Source organism: Peromyscus maniculatus, chromosome 6 (assembly GCF_049852395.1).
Source record: "Peromyscus maniculatus bairdii isolate BWxNUB_F1_BW_parent chromosome 6, HU_Pman_BW_mat_3.1, whole genome shotgun sequence".
NCBI classification, from domain to species: domain Eukaryota; kingdom Metazoa; phylum Chordata; class Mammalia; order Rodentia; family Cricetidae; genus Peromyscus; species Peromyscus maniculatus.
The window spans coordinates 33,961,073-33,979,449 of NC_134857.1; the positions used below are offsets into that span (position 1 = coordinate 33,961,073).

An 18,377-nucleotide genomic window follows, 5' to 3' on the forward strand; every position below is an offset into this window, starting at 1 on the left:
CTGCTCTATGCGATCGGGGGTATTTAAAGCAAACAAGGCTTGGGCGACAAGATCCGAGGATAACCTCAAGGGGCCATGGCGGCGCCGGGAAAGGCAAGGCCGAGCATCCTCGCACTCCCCTGCCCACTCGGTCCCGCTCCGCAAAGGCTGGAGGACTTGGTGAGCGCAGCCGATGCCCTGGCCCCCACTGCTCCGACCCGGCTGCCCGCCCTGCCCGGTGGCCGCCACCACCGCACCGCCGCCTCTCGCGAGACAGCATCGGGGCCGCACCTCCTTCCTCTCTGCTGTCTCTCTCCCCGCCCCTGAGGAGCTGCGCCGCTTCCTCCAGAGTCCCCGGCACATCGGACGTGGCAGGGCCGGTCCAGGTCGGGAGTGCCGCAGACAGAGGTCCCCCAGGCGGACCTTCCGTGCTGCAGTCCAGCCAGGGAGCGCCGGCCGGCCTTTGCAGGTACACCGCGCCGGCGGGCCGGAGAAGGCCGGAGCCGGGCGCCACACCTGGGAGGGCAGGGGCGGGCGGGGCTCGCGCAGGCGCGCTGCGGGGCCTGCGGGCCCTGGGGAGCCGGGCGTTGTGGGGTGCCGCCGGGGAACGCTGTCGCTGCGGGGACGCCGTTCCCGAGGCTTGTCTCCTCCCGCCGCCTCAGCTCGGAGGGAGTCGGGAGGATGGCTTCGGACATGGAGTCGTCCCTGGAGGTCAGCTTCTCGTCCAGCTGTGCGGTGTCAGGGGCGCCCGGGTGTCTGCCTCCCGCCCGCTCCCGCATCTTCAAGATCATCGTGATCGGCGACTCGAACGTGGGCAAGACGTGCCTGACTTACCGCTTCTGCGCCGGCCGCTTCCCCGACCGCACCGAGGCCACCATCGGGGTGGACTTCCGAGAGCGAGCCGTGGAGATCGATGGCGAGCGGATCAAGGTGCGCCGATGGGGGAGGGGGTGTGTGGCTGCGGAGGGCTGCCCCGGCTTTGCAGGGGTGTGCACCGCACCCCGGGCTCTGGGCGGGAGTGTGCGGGGGCCCCGTCTGCTCCCCACGCTGGTGTGGAAAGCGCGTCTGTATGTAGCAAACTTCGGAGGCAGTGTTTCCCCGCCCCGCATCTCTAACGTGCACCAACTTTACCTTGGGCATCTTGCTTTTCAAAACAGCGCGTTATGAGTTGGTAAGCTCCCATATGACGCACTTGTAACGAGCCTGTGGATCACACTTGGAGTGTCAATGGTGTAGGGGGCAGTCATCCCCCTCCCCCCCAATTGCCTGAGAGTTATGTGCTGGGAGTCTGGGGAATATGACCGAAGGAAACAAACCCAGAAATTTCTTTAGCATAGAAAACTCAGTTATTTCGAAGAGCATTGCATAAATGCTAAGTATTGTGGAAATAAAGCCTGTTGCGTTTGAGGCGGTTTCTGTATGATAACCAATTTGTTTAGAAAAAAAAAATCTATTTTCCCATTGAAGCTTTATATATGCAGTGGATCTTAAGTGGTTGCCAAAATCCTATCTCTTCATGCAAGCACAGACCCTCTCCCAGGTGGCTTCTGAGACATCAGATGCTGTCATCATAGTAGGGAAGGCCAAGACAGCCGGGATTGGGATTTGAAGGGTTGGACTCCTGGAATTGCAGAATAAAGATTCTTGACAAGTCGGGGGCCGCCTGATGCTGTGAACCTCCACACTCTATTGCAAAATCACTAGGTTTACTTAATACCGTCCCTTAAAACCTGTGAAATGGAGGTGGGGGAGGCCCACCCATGCCTTTAATCCTAGAATTCTGGGAGATAGAGGAAAGTGGGTTTCTGGGAGTTCTGTATAGTGAGTCCGAGGATAGCTAGGGAGACTTCAGCGAGACCGCATCTCAAAATACACAACAAACAAATCAAAATCCCCACACGAAACCCAGGAACTACCCTGACTTCCTTCAGCAGCTGCTTTTCCTTTGGCCTATGTTGGCGGTCTTCTACCTCAGTCTCCTTGGAACAGCTTTGATTTGCTCCTCTTCCCTTTCTGTTCTTGAGGCATGAAGTTTCCGTTTCTTCACTCACCGCACCCTCCCTGCCCTCAAAGAATTTTCACCCCCAGTAAAGATAAGGGGCAATCATCTGAGTTAGGGGACCACCTTCTCTATGCCCCTTGACTTTTCCATTTTCATTTATGTGTGTGGGTGCACATGTGTGCATAAGTGTGTGTGTGTGTGTGTGTGTGTGTGTGTGTGTGTGTGCGTGCGCGCTCGTGTGGGCAGGGGCGGGGTGGTGGTGGTGGTGGTAAGTCCAGACTAGTCCAGACTCTAGATGTTCATGTCAGCTTTGCGAAGTTGCTCTCTATCTTATGTTTTTAAGGCAGTGTCCCAATGAATCTGGAGCTCCCTGATTCCATGAGACTATCTGACTAGCAAGCCCCGAGGATCCTCCTGTTTCTGCTTCCCTGCGGCTGGGGTTGCAGGTGCTGAGGGTCAAGTGTAGCTTGGCAAGCGCTGCCAGTCCTGGTGGTTTGGGTACACGGTACTGTAAAGTAAAGGGAGGTCTATGGGACTAGGGTATACACAGCCCAGTGATAGGGTGCTTACTGGGATGCCCAAGGCCCAGTGTTTGATCCCTAGCAGAAGCTGAGGAAAGAGATTTGTGTACACTGCAAGAAGAGCTAGATGGGTGGAAGGCCAACTTTTTTTCAAGCTAAACTGGGTCAGGTGTAGACGCTGGTGATGGTAGAAAAGATGAGGCGTCTGGTGTGTGCATGTGCAAGCATGGGGTGAGCAATTGTGGGAAGTTGCTCAGACTTTGGAGCCCAGCTAACTCAGGTGCAAGTGTGAGCCGATGAAAAGCTTCAGGCTGTGGTGTGGCTTAAATTTGTCTCCTAAGTTATCTTAATTCCCAAGTTCCTAAAGTAATGAGACTTGGAGGTGAGACATTTGGGAGGTGATTGGGTCCTTTGGACTTACAAATGGGTTAATCCCTTCATAGATTAATTAGATTAATCTGTTGACTGGTTAAGGGATTAGTTCATTCATAAGTTAGTGAATTAATCCCATTTATGGATTACTGGGTTCTTGGGAGTGGCTTGTCCACCTATAAAGCTGTGAACCGAATAAGCCTCTATTCTCTAAATTAGTCAACCTTCGAAAGTTTTGTTATAGCAACAGAAAACAGACTAAGGTATTTGCTTTTCTGGTTTTTTTTTTTTAATTATATTTATCTGTTTATTTAATTTTAAGAGTCTTTTAAATTAAAATTTATTTTTGTTTCTTGTGCATTGGTGTTTTGCCTGTATGTATGTTTGAATTGGGTGCTGGGAATCGAACCTGGGTCCTGTAGAAGGGCAGCCAGTGCTCTTTTTGTTTGTTTTAAGACAGAGTTTCTCTGTGAAACAGCCCTGGCTGTCCTAGAACTCGATTTGTAGACTAGGCTGGCCTCGAACTCACAGAGATCGCCTGCCTCTACCTCCTGAGTGCTGTGATTAAAGACGTGCGCCACCAGCCACTGCTCTTAACTGCTGAGCCATCTCCACCCCTGAGACAGTCGTTCTGTGTAGCCCTGGCTGTTCTGGAACCCTCTGTGTAGACCAGGCTGGTCTTGAACTCACTGAGATCCACCTACTTTTGCCTTTAATCCCAGCACTTGGGAGGGAGAGGTAGATAGATCTCTTGAGTTCAAGGCCAGCCTGGTCTACAGAGTGTAGTGGTTTTTAACCTGTGGGTTGAAATCCCTTTGGGGGATGTTGAATGACCCTTTCATGGGGGTCACCTAAGACTATGGGAAAACAAAGATACTTACATTATGATTCCTATTTACAGTTTTTGAAGTAATTTACAGTTATGAAGTAGCAATGAAAATAATTCTATGGCTGGGGGTCAGCACAACATGAAGAACTGTATTAAAGGGTCACAGCATTAGGAAAGCTGAGAACCACTGACATAATGAGTTCCAGGATATCCAGGACTACACAGAAACCCTATCTTAAAAAACAAAAACACAAGACCAAAAAAAAGTAAGAAAAAAGAAAATCTGCGGGTGTAAGGAATAGTCCCTTACCTCTAGGATCTGTTTGTAAGTCAATCATTGGCTTAAAATAATGTACTATCTTTCCTGAAAAAAAAAAAAAAATCTCACAAAGTTATGGAGCCGTAGTGGGTGTGGTGGTGTCCATCTTTAATCCTAGCACTCAGGAGGCAGAGGCAGGCAGATCTGAGTTTGAGGTCAGCCTCATCTATACAGCAAGTTCCAGGACAGCCAGGGAACAATGAGACTCTGTCTCAAACACATACACACATGCACACGCACATATATACACACCCTCTTCATCTTGTCAACCTGTTCAGTTCATCTGACAGGTCACCTTGGTGTCCTCTTCTGGAGAAGTGTGTATTGGTGGCAGTAGTGGTGGTATTAGGGCTGGGATCCAAACCCTGCCTGTTAGGTGAGTGCTCTACCACTTCCACAACTAAGCTACATCCCTGGCACTTAAAAATATTTTTTATATTAGGTGTACTGGTGCAACCTGTGTGTATGTCTGTGGACCGTGTGTATGCAGTACCCACAGAGGCATTGGGTTCTCCTGGAACTGGAATTACAGATGGTTTTAAGCCACCATGTGGGTGCTGGGAATCAAACTTTGGTTCTTCGGGAGAGCAGCCAGTATTCTTAACCTCTGAGCTGTCTCTCCAGCCCTGTATGCCTTTATTTTTTTCCTTTTATTTTATTTTACAATACCATTCAGTTCTACATATCAGCCACGGGTTCCCCTGTTTTCCCCCTCCCACCCCCTCCCCTTACCCCCAGCCTCCCCCCCATTCCCACCTCCTCCAGGGAAAAGCCTCCCCGAGGACTGCGATCAACCTGGTAGACTCAGTCCAGGCAGGTCCAGTCCCCTCCTCCCAAGCCGAGCCAAGCGACCCTGCATAAGCCCCAGGTTTCAAACAGCCAACTCATGCAATGAGCACAGGACTCAGTCCCACTGCCTAGATGCCTCCCAAACAGATCAAGCCAATCAACTGTCTCACCTATTCAGAGGGCCTGATCCAGCTGGGGGCCCCTCAGCCTTTGGTTCATAGTTCATGTGTTTCCATTCGTTTGGCTATTTTTTTTTTCAATGATTGAGTAAAACCGAAATTTATTATAAGCCACAGTCGTCCTAGGGTCTCATGTACCCAAAGCTGACTTCAAAGTCTATATATTCAAGGATAACCTTAAAGTGTGTGTGTGTGTGTGTGTGTGTGTGTGTGTGTGTGTGTGTGTGTGTGTGTGTGTAGAGGCCTGAGGTTGATGTTAGATGTCTCTCTCAATTGCTCTTTGCTCCTGTGTATTTTGAGATGGGGCCTCATCTCCGCTACCTGACCTTGAACTTGTGAACCTCCTGTCTTTACCTCCTGGATGCTGGGATTACAGGCAAGCACACATGGTTTATGCAGTGCTGGGGACTGAATCCAGGGCTGTGTGTACAATGGGCAAGCATTCTGTGGCCTAAGCTCTGTCCCCATCCCTGTGTATATTAAATCTTTGAAAACCTTTCCTCAAGCTGGGTGTGGTGGCTCATGCCTTTGTTCTCAGCACTCTGGAAGCAGAGATAGGTAGATTATGTGAGTTACAGGCCTGCCGGAGCTACATAATGTGAAGTTGAGTCAGGAGGGTGGTCTTAAATTCAGGACTGGCCTGACTGCAGGGGATTGCAGGCCTCCTCGTCTCAGAAGGCTGAGTCAGGTATGATAGCACCCCTCCGCTCCCAGCATTCATAGATCTGTCTGAAAAGGACTCCTCAGGCTATTCGGCCAGCGTGGCCACGGCCACCAGCCGTCTGGTAGCTTTAAAGAGCCTTCCTTTCTAATTCCAGGCCAGCCAGAGCGCCATAGTGAGAGCCTGTCTAAACATACACACACCAAAGAAAGAAAACAAAACCCCAGAAGGCTGTACTTGCTAATTGATTTCTGAGTGCTATATGCATAAACTTGAAAGAGGAAAATCTTGTTCACAGGATTTTGGCAGCTGAATAAAAATGAGTTCCTTAAATAAAAATGCATTTGACTTTCAGATCGACTGTCCCAGTCTTGATCCATATGCTCCCCCTTGACTGTCTAGCTGGGTGCCTCTCTCAACAGTCATTTTGAGATTTAATCCAGTCTTCCATCAGGGATCAGCAGTCACTACTTAAACATGTCGGTGACTCTCCTGTTATATCGGGAGAAGAGAGAATGATGTTAATATTAACTAAGGAAAAACAGCCAAGATGTCTCCTCCCCCTAGATCAAATATATTAAGCACAAAGAATGCTAGTACGGTGTAAGGAGCAGCAAGCTGTGACAGTCCACTGCTCTACTTCCTGTTTTTGTGGGACATGCAGTCTAAGAATGAGTTTTGTGTTGTTCTCTGTGCTGGGCTTGAACGCGGGGCTGCCTCGTCACGTGCTACACAAGCCAGTGCTCACGGCTCCAAGCTGTACCCCAGCTGTGTTTTTGGGTGGTTGGAGAAAATGAGTCTAAGAATGAGATTTCATGGTAAATGAAAATGACATGAAATTCGGAATCTTCCAGGTCATCCTCATGTAATCCTCATCCTTCCCTCCCTACATCCAGCCAGCTTCCTCCTGCAGTTTTCCTGTTACTCCTCTCGTCAAAACCCTAGCTGCAGTTTTTCCCTCAAGCCTCCCTTTGAGGGGAGAGAGATGTGTAAAGCTCAGTGATGGCGGACTTGTCGGGCATGGTCAGGACAGTGAGTTTCATCCTTAGTACTGGGAAACAGTTCAGACCTGCCTTTGAGCTTTGATGGCAGCTCCGTTGATCTCATTTAAAAACAGTTTCCACAAGCCTTCCTCTGGTGGATGCATGCCGCCCTCTTCCTTCATCTTCCCGTAGTTCAGCCCAGTCATTTGCTGGTTTCTCACTGTTGCCTTGAAGAGCCTCCCTCCTTCCTGTATTTCCACGCAAGATTGGTTTTCAGCTTCTCCTAGAATCCCAGCCTTTCTGCTTCCTTCTGTGGAAATCCCCTTAGCCCTCCATCACACCATCATCATCTTTATCGTATCGTGTGTCTGACTTCCCTGTTAGGGCAGGATCTGGCCTGGCAATCCCTGTAGTAGGGGTAGGAGCTGAGTGTTCGGTTATGCAGACAGGGCATTGGTAGGTTACCCTGGAATTCCCAAATTCAAGTGACAAAGAAAGCTAATGAAAAGGCAGGTGACAAAGAACAAAATCCTATGTGACTTTTGACTCTGAAGCTAAAGGTTTCAGTAACTGGCTTTTGTTGATAAAGAGGGCCCACCAAGGCAAGGCGTGGTAACTGGAGGTGAGAACTCCAGGAGCAGAGGTCGTGAGAGTGAGACAACATCTTCTCTTAGGATTTTAAAGAAAGCTTTCATTTATCTTTATTTTATGTAGGTGAGTGTGTATGCACCATGTGTGTGCCTGGTGCCCACCAAGGTGCCAGAGAGGAGGTTGGGTTCCTGGAACTGGAGTTGCACACCATTGTGAGCCAACATAGAGGTGCTGTGAACCAAACCCTGGTCCTCTCTAAGAGCAGCAAATGCTCTTATCTGCTGAGCTGGCTCTCCAGCCTCTGGATCTTTAAGTTTAAGGACAGCGTATTCTCAGTTGCCCAGGCTTTTCTCAGACTCCAGCTACTTCTGCCCTAGTCTTCCGAGTCACAGTACCACAGACAGCAGGGAGGAAGAGGAATCACGTGGCACAACTATGCACCAGAGCTTAGATGCCTTGTAGGCTTGGTCTTGAGCAGCTCCAGGGGAGGAGCCGCTGTTTGGTGGGTTTTCTGAGGGTGGGGTCCCGGGAGAGAGAGAGAGACGGAGAGGGGGAGGGAGAGGAGCTGAAGCCGGGTTCCCAGCTCGACAGTAGGATGCCAAGCTTATGTTTAACTCTGTACTGTGCTTTCCTCGTGAGGCTGTTCTCACTCTTATAAATGCCTGTTGTCGGGCAACAAGGGGCAGAGTGAGCTGTGACACATGACGTGTTCTCAATGTTCTCCCTGTGTCTGTTCAGGATCGTGTGTGCAGGCATGCATGGAGGCTAGCATTCTTCCCCAGGGCTCTCTACCTTAGTTCTGGGACAGGGTTCTCACTGGCGACTGAACAGTCCAGCTCGTCCGGCTGGCCTGCACACCCCAGAGATCCTCCTGTCCTCACCCCCCATTGCTGGGGCTAGAGGTGTGACTGATGCACCTGGCTGTTGTGAGTACTGGAGACAGAACTCAGGGTCTCAAATTTCAGTGTCTTAGTTAGGGTTTCTGTGCCGTGAAGAGACACCATGACCACGGCAACTCTTATAAAAGAAAGCGTTTAATTGAGGTGGAGGCTTGCAGTTCAGAGGGTCAGTCCATCATCATGGAGGGGAGCATGGCGGTGTGCAGGCAGACTTGGTTCTGGCTGTATCTTGATCAGAAGGCAACAGGAAGTGGACTGTGATACTGGGCAGTATCCTGAGCATAGGGAACCTCAAAGTCCGTTCCTACAGTGACACACTTCCTCCTACAAGGCCATACCCACTCCAAGAAAGCCACACCTCCTAATAGTGCCACTCCCAGTTAGCTAATGGGGGCCATTACATTCAAGCTACCACATACAGCAAACACTTTATCCTCTCCCCAGGCCCTGGGTTTTCAATCCTAAAGACAGTAGCTTTCCTGGAGTGCCTTCATGTTAGTGGTTCAAATTCTGCCACTGGGTCCCCTAAATACCAGAAAATCAGAAAAAATCACGATTTGTAAGTACTTATATTTCTACTCTGAATAAAATTAGACTTATATTAATTAGGAAAAAGGAAGGCTATTAAGAAAATGGAGAGGCTGGCCATGGTGATGTATGCTTCTAATCTCAGAGCTCCAGAGTTGGAGATGGGCAGATCTCTGTGAGTTTGAGACCAGCTCTGTCTACATAGAGAGTTCTAGGCCATCAGAACTACACAGTAAAGCCCTATATCAAAGGGAAAAAAGAAAGAAAAAAAAAGGATAAGATGAAGAAATTTGAATTTAAAGAGCTGACAGATTTCAAAGTCAATACTGAGGGCTAGATGGATGGCCTGGTGGCTGGGAGTACTTGGTCCCTGCATCCTACCAAGTGTCAGTGGAGAACCGACTGCTGAGTTGACCTGGCCTGCGTGGACTCATCATGGCATGTGTGTGCATGCAGGATAAGAAATGTAAAACCACTCACTTAGTACATTGGACTCAGCATTTGCCTTTCCTGTCTCCAGGCTATGAAGATTCTGGGTGTTTTATGTGTTGTATCCCTTTCCCTCAATTTTCTTCAAAAAAAATCATTTTTAAGACCTTACCTGCTCAGATTTTTATAGTCATACTTAGTAGTCACGTGGTGACTGGACTAGCCTGGTGAAGTCTAGACCCCACTCAGAAAAGCCAAGCTCCCAGGTGTCACGCTGTTAGGGAGCAGGTAGAGGTGGTTAAGTTGCTTGATACGTGTGTCATTGGACTGAACTTGTGGACTTTGCTTTCTGTTTGCCACGCTCCAGATCCAGCTGTGGGACACTGCAGGACAAGAACGGTTCAGGAAGAGCATGGTTCAGCACTACTACAGGAATGTGCATGCTGTCGTCTTCGTGTATGACATGACCAACATGGCCAGCTTCCACAGCCTGCCATCTTGGATCGAGGAATGCAAACAACACCTGCTGGCAAGCGACATACCTCGCATTCTGGTTGGAAACAAATGTGACTTGAGAAGCGCCATTCAGGTGCCCACAGACTTGGCACAGAAGTTTGCTGACACACACAGTATGCCTTTGTTTGAGACCTCTGCTAAAAATCCCAATGATAATGACCACGTAGAAGCTATATTTATGACACTGGCTCATAAGCTGAAGAGCCACAAGCCGTTGATGCTCAGCCAACCACCTGATAACAGAATTAGCCTGAAACCGGAAACAAAGCCAGCGGTGCCGTGCTGGTGCTAGGTCGCAGGTATCGCGTCCCGGGGCTGACCGGAGGGACGCTTCTGATAAGTGTAATTAAGTCTGTAAGATTAAATCTGAAATACAACGGAGCGTCCTGTTCTTGGCATTGCTATGCTGCCTTTTGTATTCTGCATCCTCTTAACAAGTCTGTCACCATGACAATGCGGGGAGAGGGCCCGTGTACAGCGGGATGAGCCAGGCCGTCTTTCCGGTGCAGCCCGGTGAAGGCGGCCCAAGTGTCCCTGGACCATCGAAGAAATGCTGCGTAGAGCTAAAGGCAAATGACGAGCTACTAAGGTGCTTTTATTTTTCCTTGGCATCTAAGCACTAAAAACCAATCAGAGGAATCCAGACAGTTCTGACGGGAGTTTATTTTAGCCATGACTTTTAATTGAAATATCAGATCTTTACCAAGCTGGGTCCTGGTGCCCCCTGTCCCCTGCTCCTAGACAGTTGGCTGACCCGGGGCTGGATTCAGTCAGCATCCATATGGCGGAGAGCTGAGAGCACGCCTCGAGTTGCTGAGCCTACATGTATTCCTGTAATAGTGTTGTTGGGTCAGTTTTTCTAAATGTTTGAATTTTATGGCCACAAACTGTTCCTTGGTATGAAAAAATGAATTCAATATTGAAAAATATCTTGCCTGTCCCTCAGTGGTGAAAGAAATAGTTTAAAATTTTTTTTTGCCCTAAATACTTTTAGTTTGAATTTAAGACTTTGCACAAAGAAAATAGCACGTTTGCATATGAAGCTGTTTGCAGAATGGAGTGTAAGGCATGTTTAGCCTAAGCGTGCACATCCTCATTTTGACAGCTTGCAGCCCTGGGCAGTTTTAGAGAAAATTATGCCAAAATAGATTTTACATAAATATTTTCAGAATGTGGGAAATAAAGGTACTCTGACCTAGTTTCAGATTTTTGTTTCATTGTTCTGAAGGTCCCAATTGGAAAATTCAGTTACAAATGCAAACTTTTTCTACTTAATAAAAACTAAATGAAGATAAAACTTTGAAGAAATGATTGCACAATTTTAAATATTAGGGCCCAAGTTGGCTTTATTTGCATTTAGAGAGATTTTTCTTTTTCTTCTTTTTAAATACGGGGGGGGGGTCTCACTTTATAGGCCTGACTGGCCTGGGACCAAGATGGCCTCAGACTTACAGATATCCATCCACCTGCCTCATCCTCCAACTGCTGGGATTAAAGGCTTGTGTCACCAGAACTAGCCTAATACATTTTTCTCAATCACACTAGGATTAATGACTAAACTAACGCTGACTTGTGAACTATTTTTCTGGAGAAACATAATGGCTGTAGTAACTGGCGGCTGGACAAGTGTTTTACAGAAGGGAGCCTCTGTTCATTGTTTGCAACACTTTGTACAACTGGGGAGGGACAGATAGGCTTTCCCAGCCCAGCTCTGCTTTGCTCCTTACTGTTCTCAGCTCTGTTTCTTCAGTACTATTAATGCATTACTTTTCTTTTTAAAGTAACAGACTGTTTCTCTTTTTTTTGGGGGGGGGGGGCGGGGCTGGAATTTCAAGACAGGGTTTTACTGTGTAGCTTTTTTGGAGCCTGTCCTGGAACTTGCTCTGTAGACCAGGCTGACCTCGAACTCACAGAGATCCACCTTCCTCTGCCTCCCTAGTGCTGAGATTAAAGGCGTGCGCCACCACTGCCTAGCAGGCTATTTCTTTTATAAGGAGTAAATGAGCATTTTTTTACAATTCTGTGAAAAGCATCGTTTTTTTTTTCCACTTTAGTATTTATTAATTAAAACATTTGTATCTTATTTGTAATGACTTATCACTTTAGTTTTTAATTAATTAATTAAAAACCACTTTAGTTTTTAATTCTTTATTTTAAAAAGATACTTATCAGGTGAGCAAGATTAGGCCTTTAGCCAAAGTGTTTATAAAGCACTTACTGACTGTTGACATCACTTCCAAAATGATGGTGAACTGACATCTAGTTATTAATTTTTTAAGCACAAATCACACATTTTGTACTTCTGTGAATTTATTTTAACTGACATTTATTCAGAAGTATCAGATGTTTTATTAAGATCTTAATTTGAGAACACCAAAGCAAACTACTTTAGAATCTGTTGTGGTCACCTCCACATTGCTTGATTGTCTGTACTGCTCTTTCATATTTCCTCGACAAGTTCAGTAGTTTTGCTATGAACCAGTGTCCCTCTTACATTTCTCCCATGAAGTACAATAAACCATCTTTGCCACAAAGAAATGCTGTTTTGTTTCCTTTGTTTTCTGGGTTGAATATAAAATTAAAGAACATACCTCCTCCCCTGTCTGCTGTAGTTCTTAGAAAATATATATGCCCTGTGATTCCTTAATTTGAAAATCCCAAATCTGATATTTATTTCATCTAGAAACTTTCAGATTTTAGATCATTTTGGATTGGGAATTTTTTTGATTAGGTATTCTCAACCAATGAAGTTGATGTTGATGACAAAAAACAAGTCCAAAGTCTAAAACAAGGAATTCTCAAGACTACTCACTGCACACAGCACATGCTCTAAAAATGACTGGTTGCTGTGGATATCGCTCTGTATAAAGAAAATGCTGATTGGCCAGTAGCCAGGCAGGAAGTAGAGGCAGGACAAGCAGAGGAGAGAATTGTGGGAACAGAAGGCGGAGGAGGAGATGCCAGCCTGCTGTCCAGGGAGCAGCATGTAAAGGCAACAGGTAAAGCCATGGAACACGTGGTGACATACAGATTAATAGAAATGGGCTGAGTTTAAGTGTAAGAGCTAGTCAGTGGTAGGCCTGAGCTAATGGCCGAACAGTTTAAATAAAATAAGCGTCTGTGTGTTTATTTGGGTCTGAGTGGCTGCAGGCCCGGGGGGACTGGAGATAACTCCAGCTACAACTGGTGTGTTTCTAGCAGAGTGGACACAGGTACTAGAGATGGAGAAAGAAGAGTGTGTTTCAGGCACAAGATTGTAACCTGGACCCCTCTGGAGAGTGCAGTATGGCTTTTAAGTGGATACTGCTTCCCATTGGTCAGTTGTATTACCTAAGTTACTCTTGTGTTTAACTGCTGAACTATATACAGAGACAGCTGTCTTCATCAGATACTGGGTTCATCAGTTGGCCATGTCCTTCAGACATGTATGCAGGTGTTTGTGGAGTCAAGAAGACACTACCAGATCACCTGGAGCTGTAGTTAGAGGTGGTTGTGAGGCATGCAACATGGGCACTGGGGACTTAATTTGGGTCTTCTGGGTCATCAACTGGCCATGGCCGTCTAGATTTGCTAGAGCTGGCACATGTTGATTCACTTGGTTTATTGAAATAATCTCGTCTATCCGTTGTTTACCAAATTCCTATTATGTGTTCCCCAGTGGCGGTAGGCTGTGGAGCTACATAAACAAATAGAACTGTCTTTGAAGAGCTTAAAATGTAGGTGAAGGACTGGAGAGATGGCTCAGTGGTTAAGAGTGCTTGTTTTTCCTGAGGACCCCATGTTGGGTACCTCACAGCCACCTATAACTACAGCTCCAGGAGATATGATACCCTCTTCTGGACTCTACAAGCACCTGCATACACATAATTTGACCAAGAGTGAGCCCAAATGTGAATTCCCCAGTTCTCTCCCTGTGTCTTCCGTCTGGAGTTTGTGGTTTCTGACCGGCCTGTAGCCCATGTGTTGTGTGTCTGATCTGCCCCCATTGCCTGCCTGTGCTGCTGTGTGTTATACCTGTCCTAGCAAAGGGCTTTGCTCTGTATTTACTGAACAGTACAGGAAACATAGCATGGGTAAGGAATGAGGGCTTCTTGACAGAACTCTTCAAAGGTCTACATGGGAAGAAACTACTGACCTCAGCTGACCCACAGTAACACTCAAAACCTCACACATCTTATCAACCCATATCACATGTTGCTTCCAACATATGATGGATATTCATTTTGTTTAGGGTTGCTTTCAACCTGTTGCCTGCCTTCAGTAAATGATAAACACACACACCACACTATCCTGGCTCATGGACTAGTACATAATTTTTAAGAGTAAAACTATGCATGTAGCTTAGGTTGTAAAAGCTGATTGCATGGAAAATCCAAAGCATATTAAGATTGGTTACATTGGGCTGGAGAGATGGCTCAGAGGTTAAGAGCACTGGCTGATCTTTCAGAGGTCCCGAGTTCAATTCCCAGCAACCACATGGAAGCTCAGAACCATCTATAGTGAGATCTGGTGCTCTCTTAAGAGTGTGCAGGCATACATGCAGTCAAAGCACTGTGTACATAATAAATAAACAAATCTTTTAAAAAAAAAAACGGATTGGTCACATTGTTCTAAAGGCAGCTTAAACAGTATGAGCACACAGTAGGTCAGCAGGCAAAGCACACAGTCTTAAATGGCCTCCAGGCATAGTATTAACTTGGCTGCAAGGTCTAGCAAAAGTTCAGTCTCCCTGAAGGCAAGAGATATTTTCAGAAAGCACTTCAGCATAGGTAAGCAGGACGCCGTCCCAGGGGGGTAAGTGATTGATGGGATAAGCACATACCAGAGGACGGTGTGCAGGAGTGGAGCAGTGTTGGAGCATCACAGCGGCAAGGACGTCTGTCTGGGTGGCCTGAGGTCCACGCGAGGTGTTCTCTAACTCAAGGGAAAGAAGGGGCGATGGCTCGGGGGAGTTGGGTTCCGTACGGTGGTTGGGGACTCTTGGGGACAGGTATCACACAGTCTAAAGCAGGCCTGGGATGTACTCGGCAGAATGCTTGCCTAATCTGCTCAAAGCCCTGGGGTAGAGTCCCAGCCCCACACCCAACAGGCACGGTAGGGTATCTGGAACTGCAGCCCTCTGGAGGCGGGGGCAGGAGGATCAGGAGTTCAGTGTCATCGTTGGCTACCTAGTGAGTTCAAGGCCAGCCTAGACTACATGAGAGCCTGCCTAAAGAATAAAAACTAAAAAGAAGAAAAAAGGGGGAAAGCAACTCAGACAGAGTCAAACTCAGTCTGACTCGTCTCCTTGGACTTAGAGGGGAGCTGAGATTGACCTTGACTTTCTGAACCCCACACTGAACTTTCTCCATTTTCCTGGCTCAGTAGGGAGGAAAATGTGGTCACCGACCATTTCTGATGTTGGACACTGCAACCGTCTAGACAGAGACGAACTGATTTGTCAGACCTGAGTTGAAGTTTCTAGAATGGACTGTTGAATGGCCTGGCCAGTCAGGTGCTTGCCCCAAGGCCATCATCTTAAAATGAATAAATAAATAAACAAACGAGGCAGTGTTCACATCTCAGGAGAGAAGGAATTTGGGGTAAGGCAGTAAAAAGAAGGAGCTGTGACAGCCTCCCAGAACCATTTGAGCCTTACCGTAAGTGGGTAACAAATGAGACCATTGAGCAGGGTAGCGACATCATCACACTTATGCTGGGAATTCTGTGGCCGTGAAGGGTATGTGGAAATGAGGTCATGGTGACAGTCGACTTACTGTAATAGCCTAGAAGACAGAGCTCTAAGTGAGATGCTGGCCGAATACGCTGTCCACCTAGAATCCCAGTGCTAGGGAGGTGCAGGCAGGACGATCAGAATTTAAAGGTCATCCTTGCCTACACAGTGCGTTTGAGGCCAGCCTGGGTTAAGATTCTATCTCAAAACTGAATGGGTGAATGAATGGATTAATAAAAATCTAAAAGGTTGATAGTGCTGTGTCGTGGTATGGTACTTGCCCAGGATGCTTGAGGCTCTAGGTTCAATACCCTGTGCCCCAACACAATAAATACATTTAAAAAAAGGAACAAAGGGCTTAGAGGATTTGGGGTAGCTTTCATAATCATTAGGTAGACCCAGGAAAGTAGGTGTGGCAAATACAGGCACAGCAGCAGCCACGAGAATCTTCGCCTGCGTCCCCTGTCACTTCTGTTCTCTTCAGCACCGGTGACACCCAGGACCTGCCATCAACATGTCTCCAGAAGTGTTGCGAAGTCCTCTAACATGGTGCTGCCCACAAGGTCCATTCTCCTGTTACCACCTCCCTGCATCCCCTCACCATTGGCCCATACTTTACTGAATGGCACGAGGCACAGACTAGCAGACAGCTACACGTCAAAATCTCTATTTTCATATTTGGAATGATTATTTTACTTAGTTGTTGAGTGCCGAGGGCAGGAGCCTATGCCTTGGCCATGCTAGGTAGACTTTCAGCCTGGCTCAGCTTCACCGCCCTGGCCAGCATGCATGCAAACACATTTCCATGGCTCTGTCCACGTCTCTAGTTCTCATCTCAATGTGTCAATATTTGTCAAGCCAGACATATTTTGCTAAGGAGTCATACACGTCTCAGCCCAGGGCATAAGACCTAAGAGACCACAGACCTGAGCTGATGGTCCTGTGTTTCCTGTCTGCCTAGCTCTGGGCCTTGCTTGTGCAGTTTCTAATCTCATTTTTAAAGTTTTGTTATTTCTGGGTGTGCAAATATGTGTGCTAAGGAGCAGTGTGGCAGTCAGAGGACAGCCTTGTGGAATAGTCCAAGCTTTCTTCTTGCACGTTTGTGAGTTCCGGGGACCGAAATTAGGCTGCCAGATTTGCGCAGCACACCCACTCACCCATACTGCTATCCCTGGCCTCAGGTCTCCTCGTTTTATTTTTTTAAATTTTTTAATGATAGGGTCTCACTAGGTAGCTCAGGTGGACCCACCTGCCTCTGCCTCCCAAGTGCTGTGATCAAAGGTGTGCACCACCACAGCCAACATCTCCTTATTTTAGAAAAGAGATTGACAGCAACCCTTTGGGTTACTGTGACAATGAAATGACTTAATTTTATATGTCATATCTATTGTCGCCTGGCAAATTTCCTTGACGCTTAGTTGATAAAACCGTTATGTATTATCCCTCAGTTGTGGTGGGTGAGCAAGCTGTTCAGCTAGGCTCTTCCGGTTTGGGTGTCCAGGACACTGCTGTCATCGGAAGGGTAGTCGGGAAAGGCTGGACATCTGGGATGGCGCAGTCGGCTCTCAAGGTTGGTTCTCCCTGCCATTTGTACCCTCTCCACATGGCAGCTTCAAGTCAGGAGGACTTCCTGTACTGTAGTTGGAAACCCCCAGGGGAAGTGGTTCAAGGTAAATCTGCATGATTCTATGGCCACTTCTAACTAGGTACAAATGTCTTTCTGAACAGCAGTTAAAACAGCCGCCTCAGGCTTATGTGGATAAGCTCTATCTGGAAAGGGAGGCCAGGCATAAAGTGTGGCTTTTAAAATTTCCACACGGGGACTGTGAGTAGTGAGGCTCACAGTGGCCTCGTCTGTGCCACGCTAGAGCCAATTAGAACCCTTGTGAAGTGGAAAGCTGTGCCATGCGTTTGCAGAGAATGCACTTTACCAAGGAATAGGTTACCTTAATGGTTCTTTTTCTTTTCTTTTTTCCCCCCTGAGACAGGTGTTTCTCTGTGTAGCTTTGGTGCCTTTCCTGGAACCCGCTCTGTAGACCAGGCTGGCCATGAACTCACAGAGATCCACCTGCCTCTGCCTCCCAAGTGCTGGGATTAAAGGTGTGCACCATCACTGCTCTGCTTCTTAATGGTTCTTTTGACTTATTTTTCTTTCTTTTTTTAAATTTATTTTGAAGTTACCATCTGAAACAATGGGCTCATTATGATACTTTCTTATGTACACTGCTCTTATCCACAGCCCCTGCTACCCTCTGGCTGGTCTACCAGTTGTCCCCGTGTCCCTTCGTCACATGTCTTCCATGGTCTACACATTTCCTCTCTCTCTCTCTCTCTCTCTCTCTCTCTCTCTCTCTCTCTCTCTCTCTCTCTCTCTCTCTCTCTTCTTTTCCTGCCAGCACCCTTAAGGTTCATCTGGGACACACACACACACACACACACACACACACACACACACACACACAGAGAGAGAGAGAGAGAGAGAGAGAGAGAGAGAGAGAGAGAGAGAATTTTAAATCAAGGTTCCTCATGTGAGAGAAGACACGAGGTATTTGTCTTTCTGAGTCTGGCTTATTTATTTATTTGTTTTTTTTTATTATTTATTTTATTTTTTGGGGGGGGGCAGTTTTCAAGACAGGGTTTCTCTGTGTAGCTTTGGAGCCTGTCCTGGATCTCACTTTGTAGACCAGGCTTGACTTGAACTCACAAAGATTCGCCTGGCTCTGCCTCCCGAGTGCTGGGACTAAAGGTGTGTGCCACCACCGCCCGGCTTGATTATTTATTTATTTTGTTTTTTTTTTTTTTTTTTTTCAGGACAGGGTTTCTCTGTGTGACAGTCCTGGCTGTCCTGGAACTCGCTTTGTAGACCAGGCTGGCCTCGAACTCACTGAAATCTACCTGCCTCTGCCTCCCAAGTGCTGGGATTAAAGGCGTGTGCCACCACCACCTGGCTAGTTTGGCTTATTACACTCAGTGTAATATCCCTAGTTCCATACATTGTCCTATAAATGTCATTTCATTAAAAAAAAATAAAGATCTATGTATGTATGTGGGTGTTTTGCCTGCATGT

General features: G+C 47.2%; 1 protein-coding gene across 1 annotated transcript; it reads left to right on the forward strand.

Moving 5' to 3' along the window:
• Positions 1–318: 318 nt before the first annotated feature.
• On the forward strand, positions 319–12,135 carry Rab33b (RAB33B, member RAS oncogene family). The gene is made up of 3 exons (XM_006977590.4): positions 319–448; positions 642–909; positions 9,449–12,135. The coding sequence occupies exons 2-3, from the start codon at positions 661–663 to the stop codon at positions 9,887–9,889; spliced, it is 690 nt and encodes a 229-aa protein (XP_006977652.1). The 5' UTR covers positions 319–448; positions 642–660; the 3' UTR covers positions 9,890–12,135.
• Positions 12,136–18,377: the final 6,242 nt, after the last annotated feature.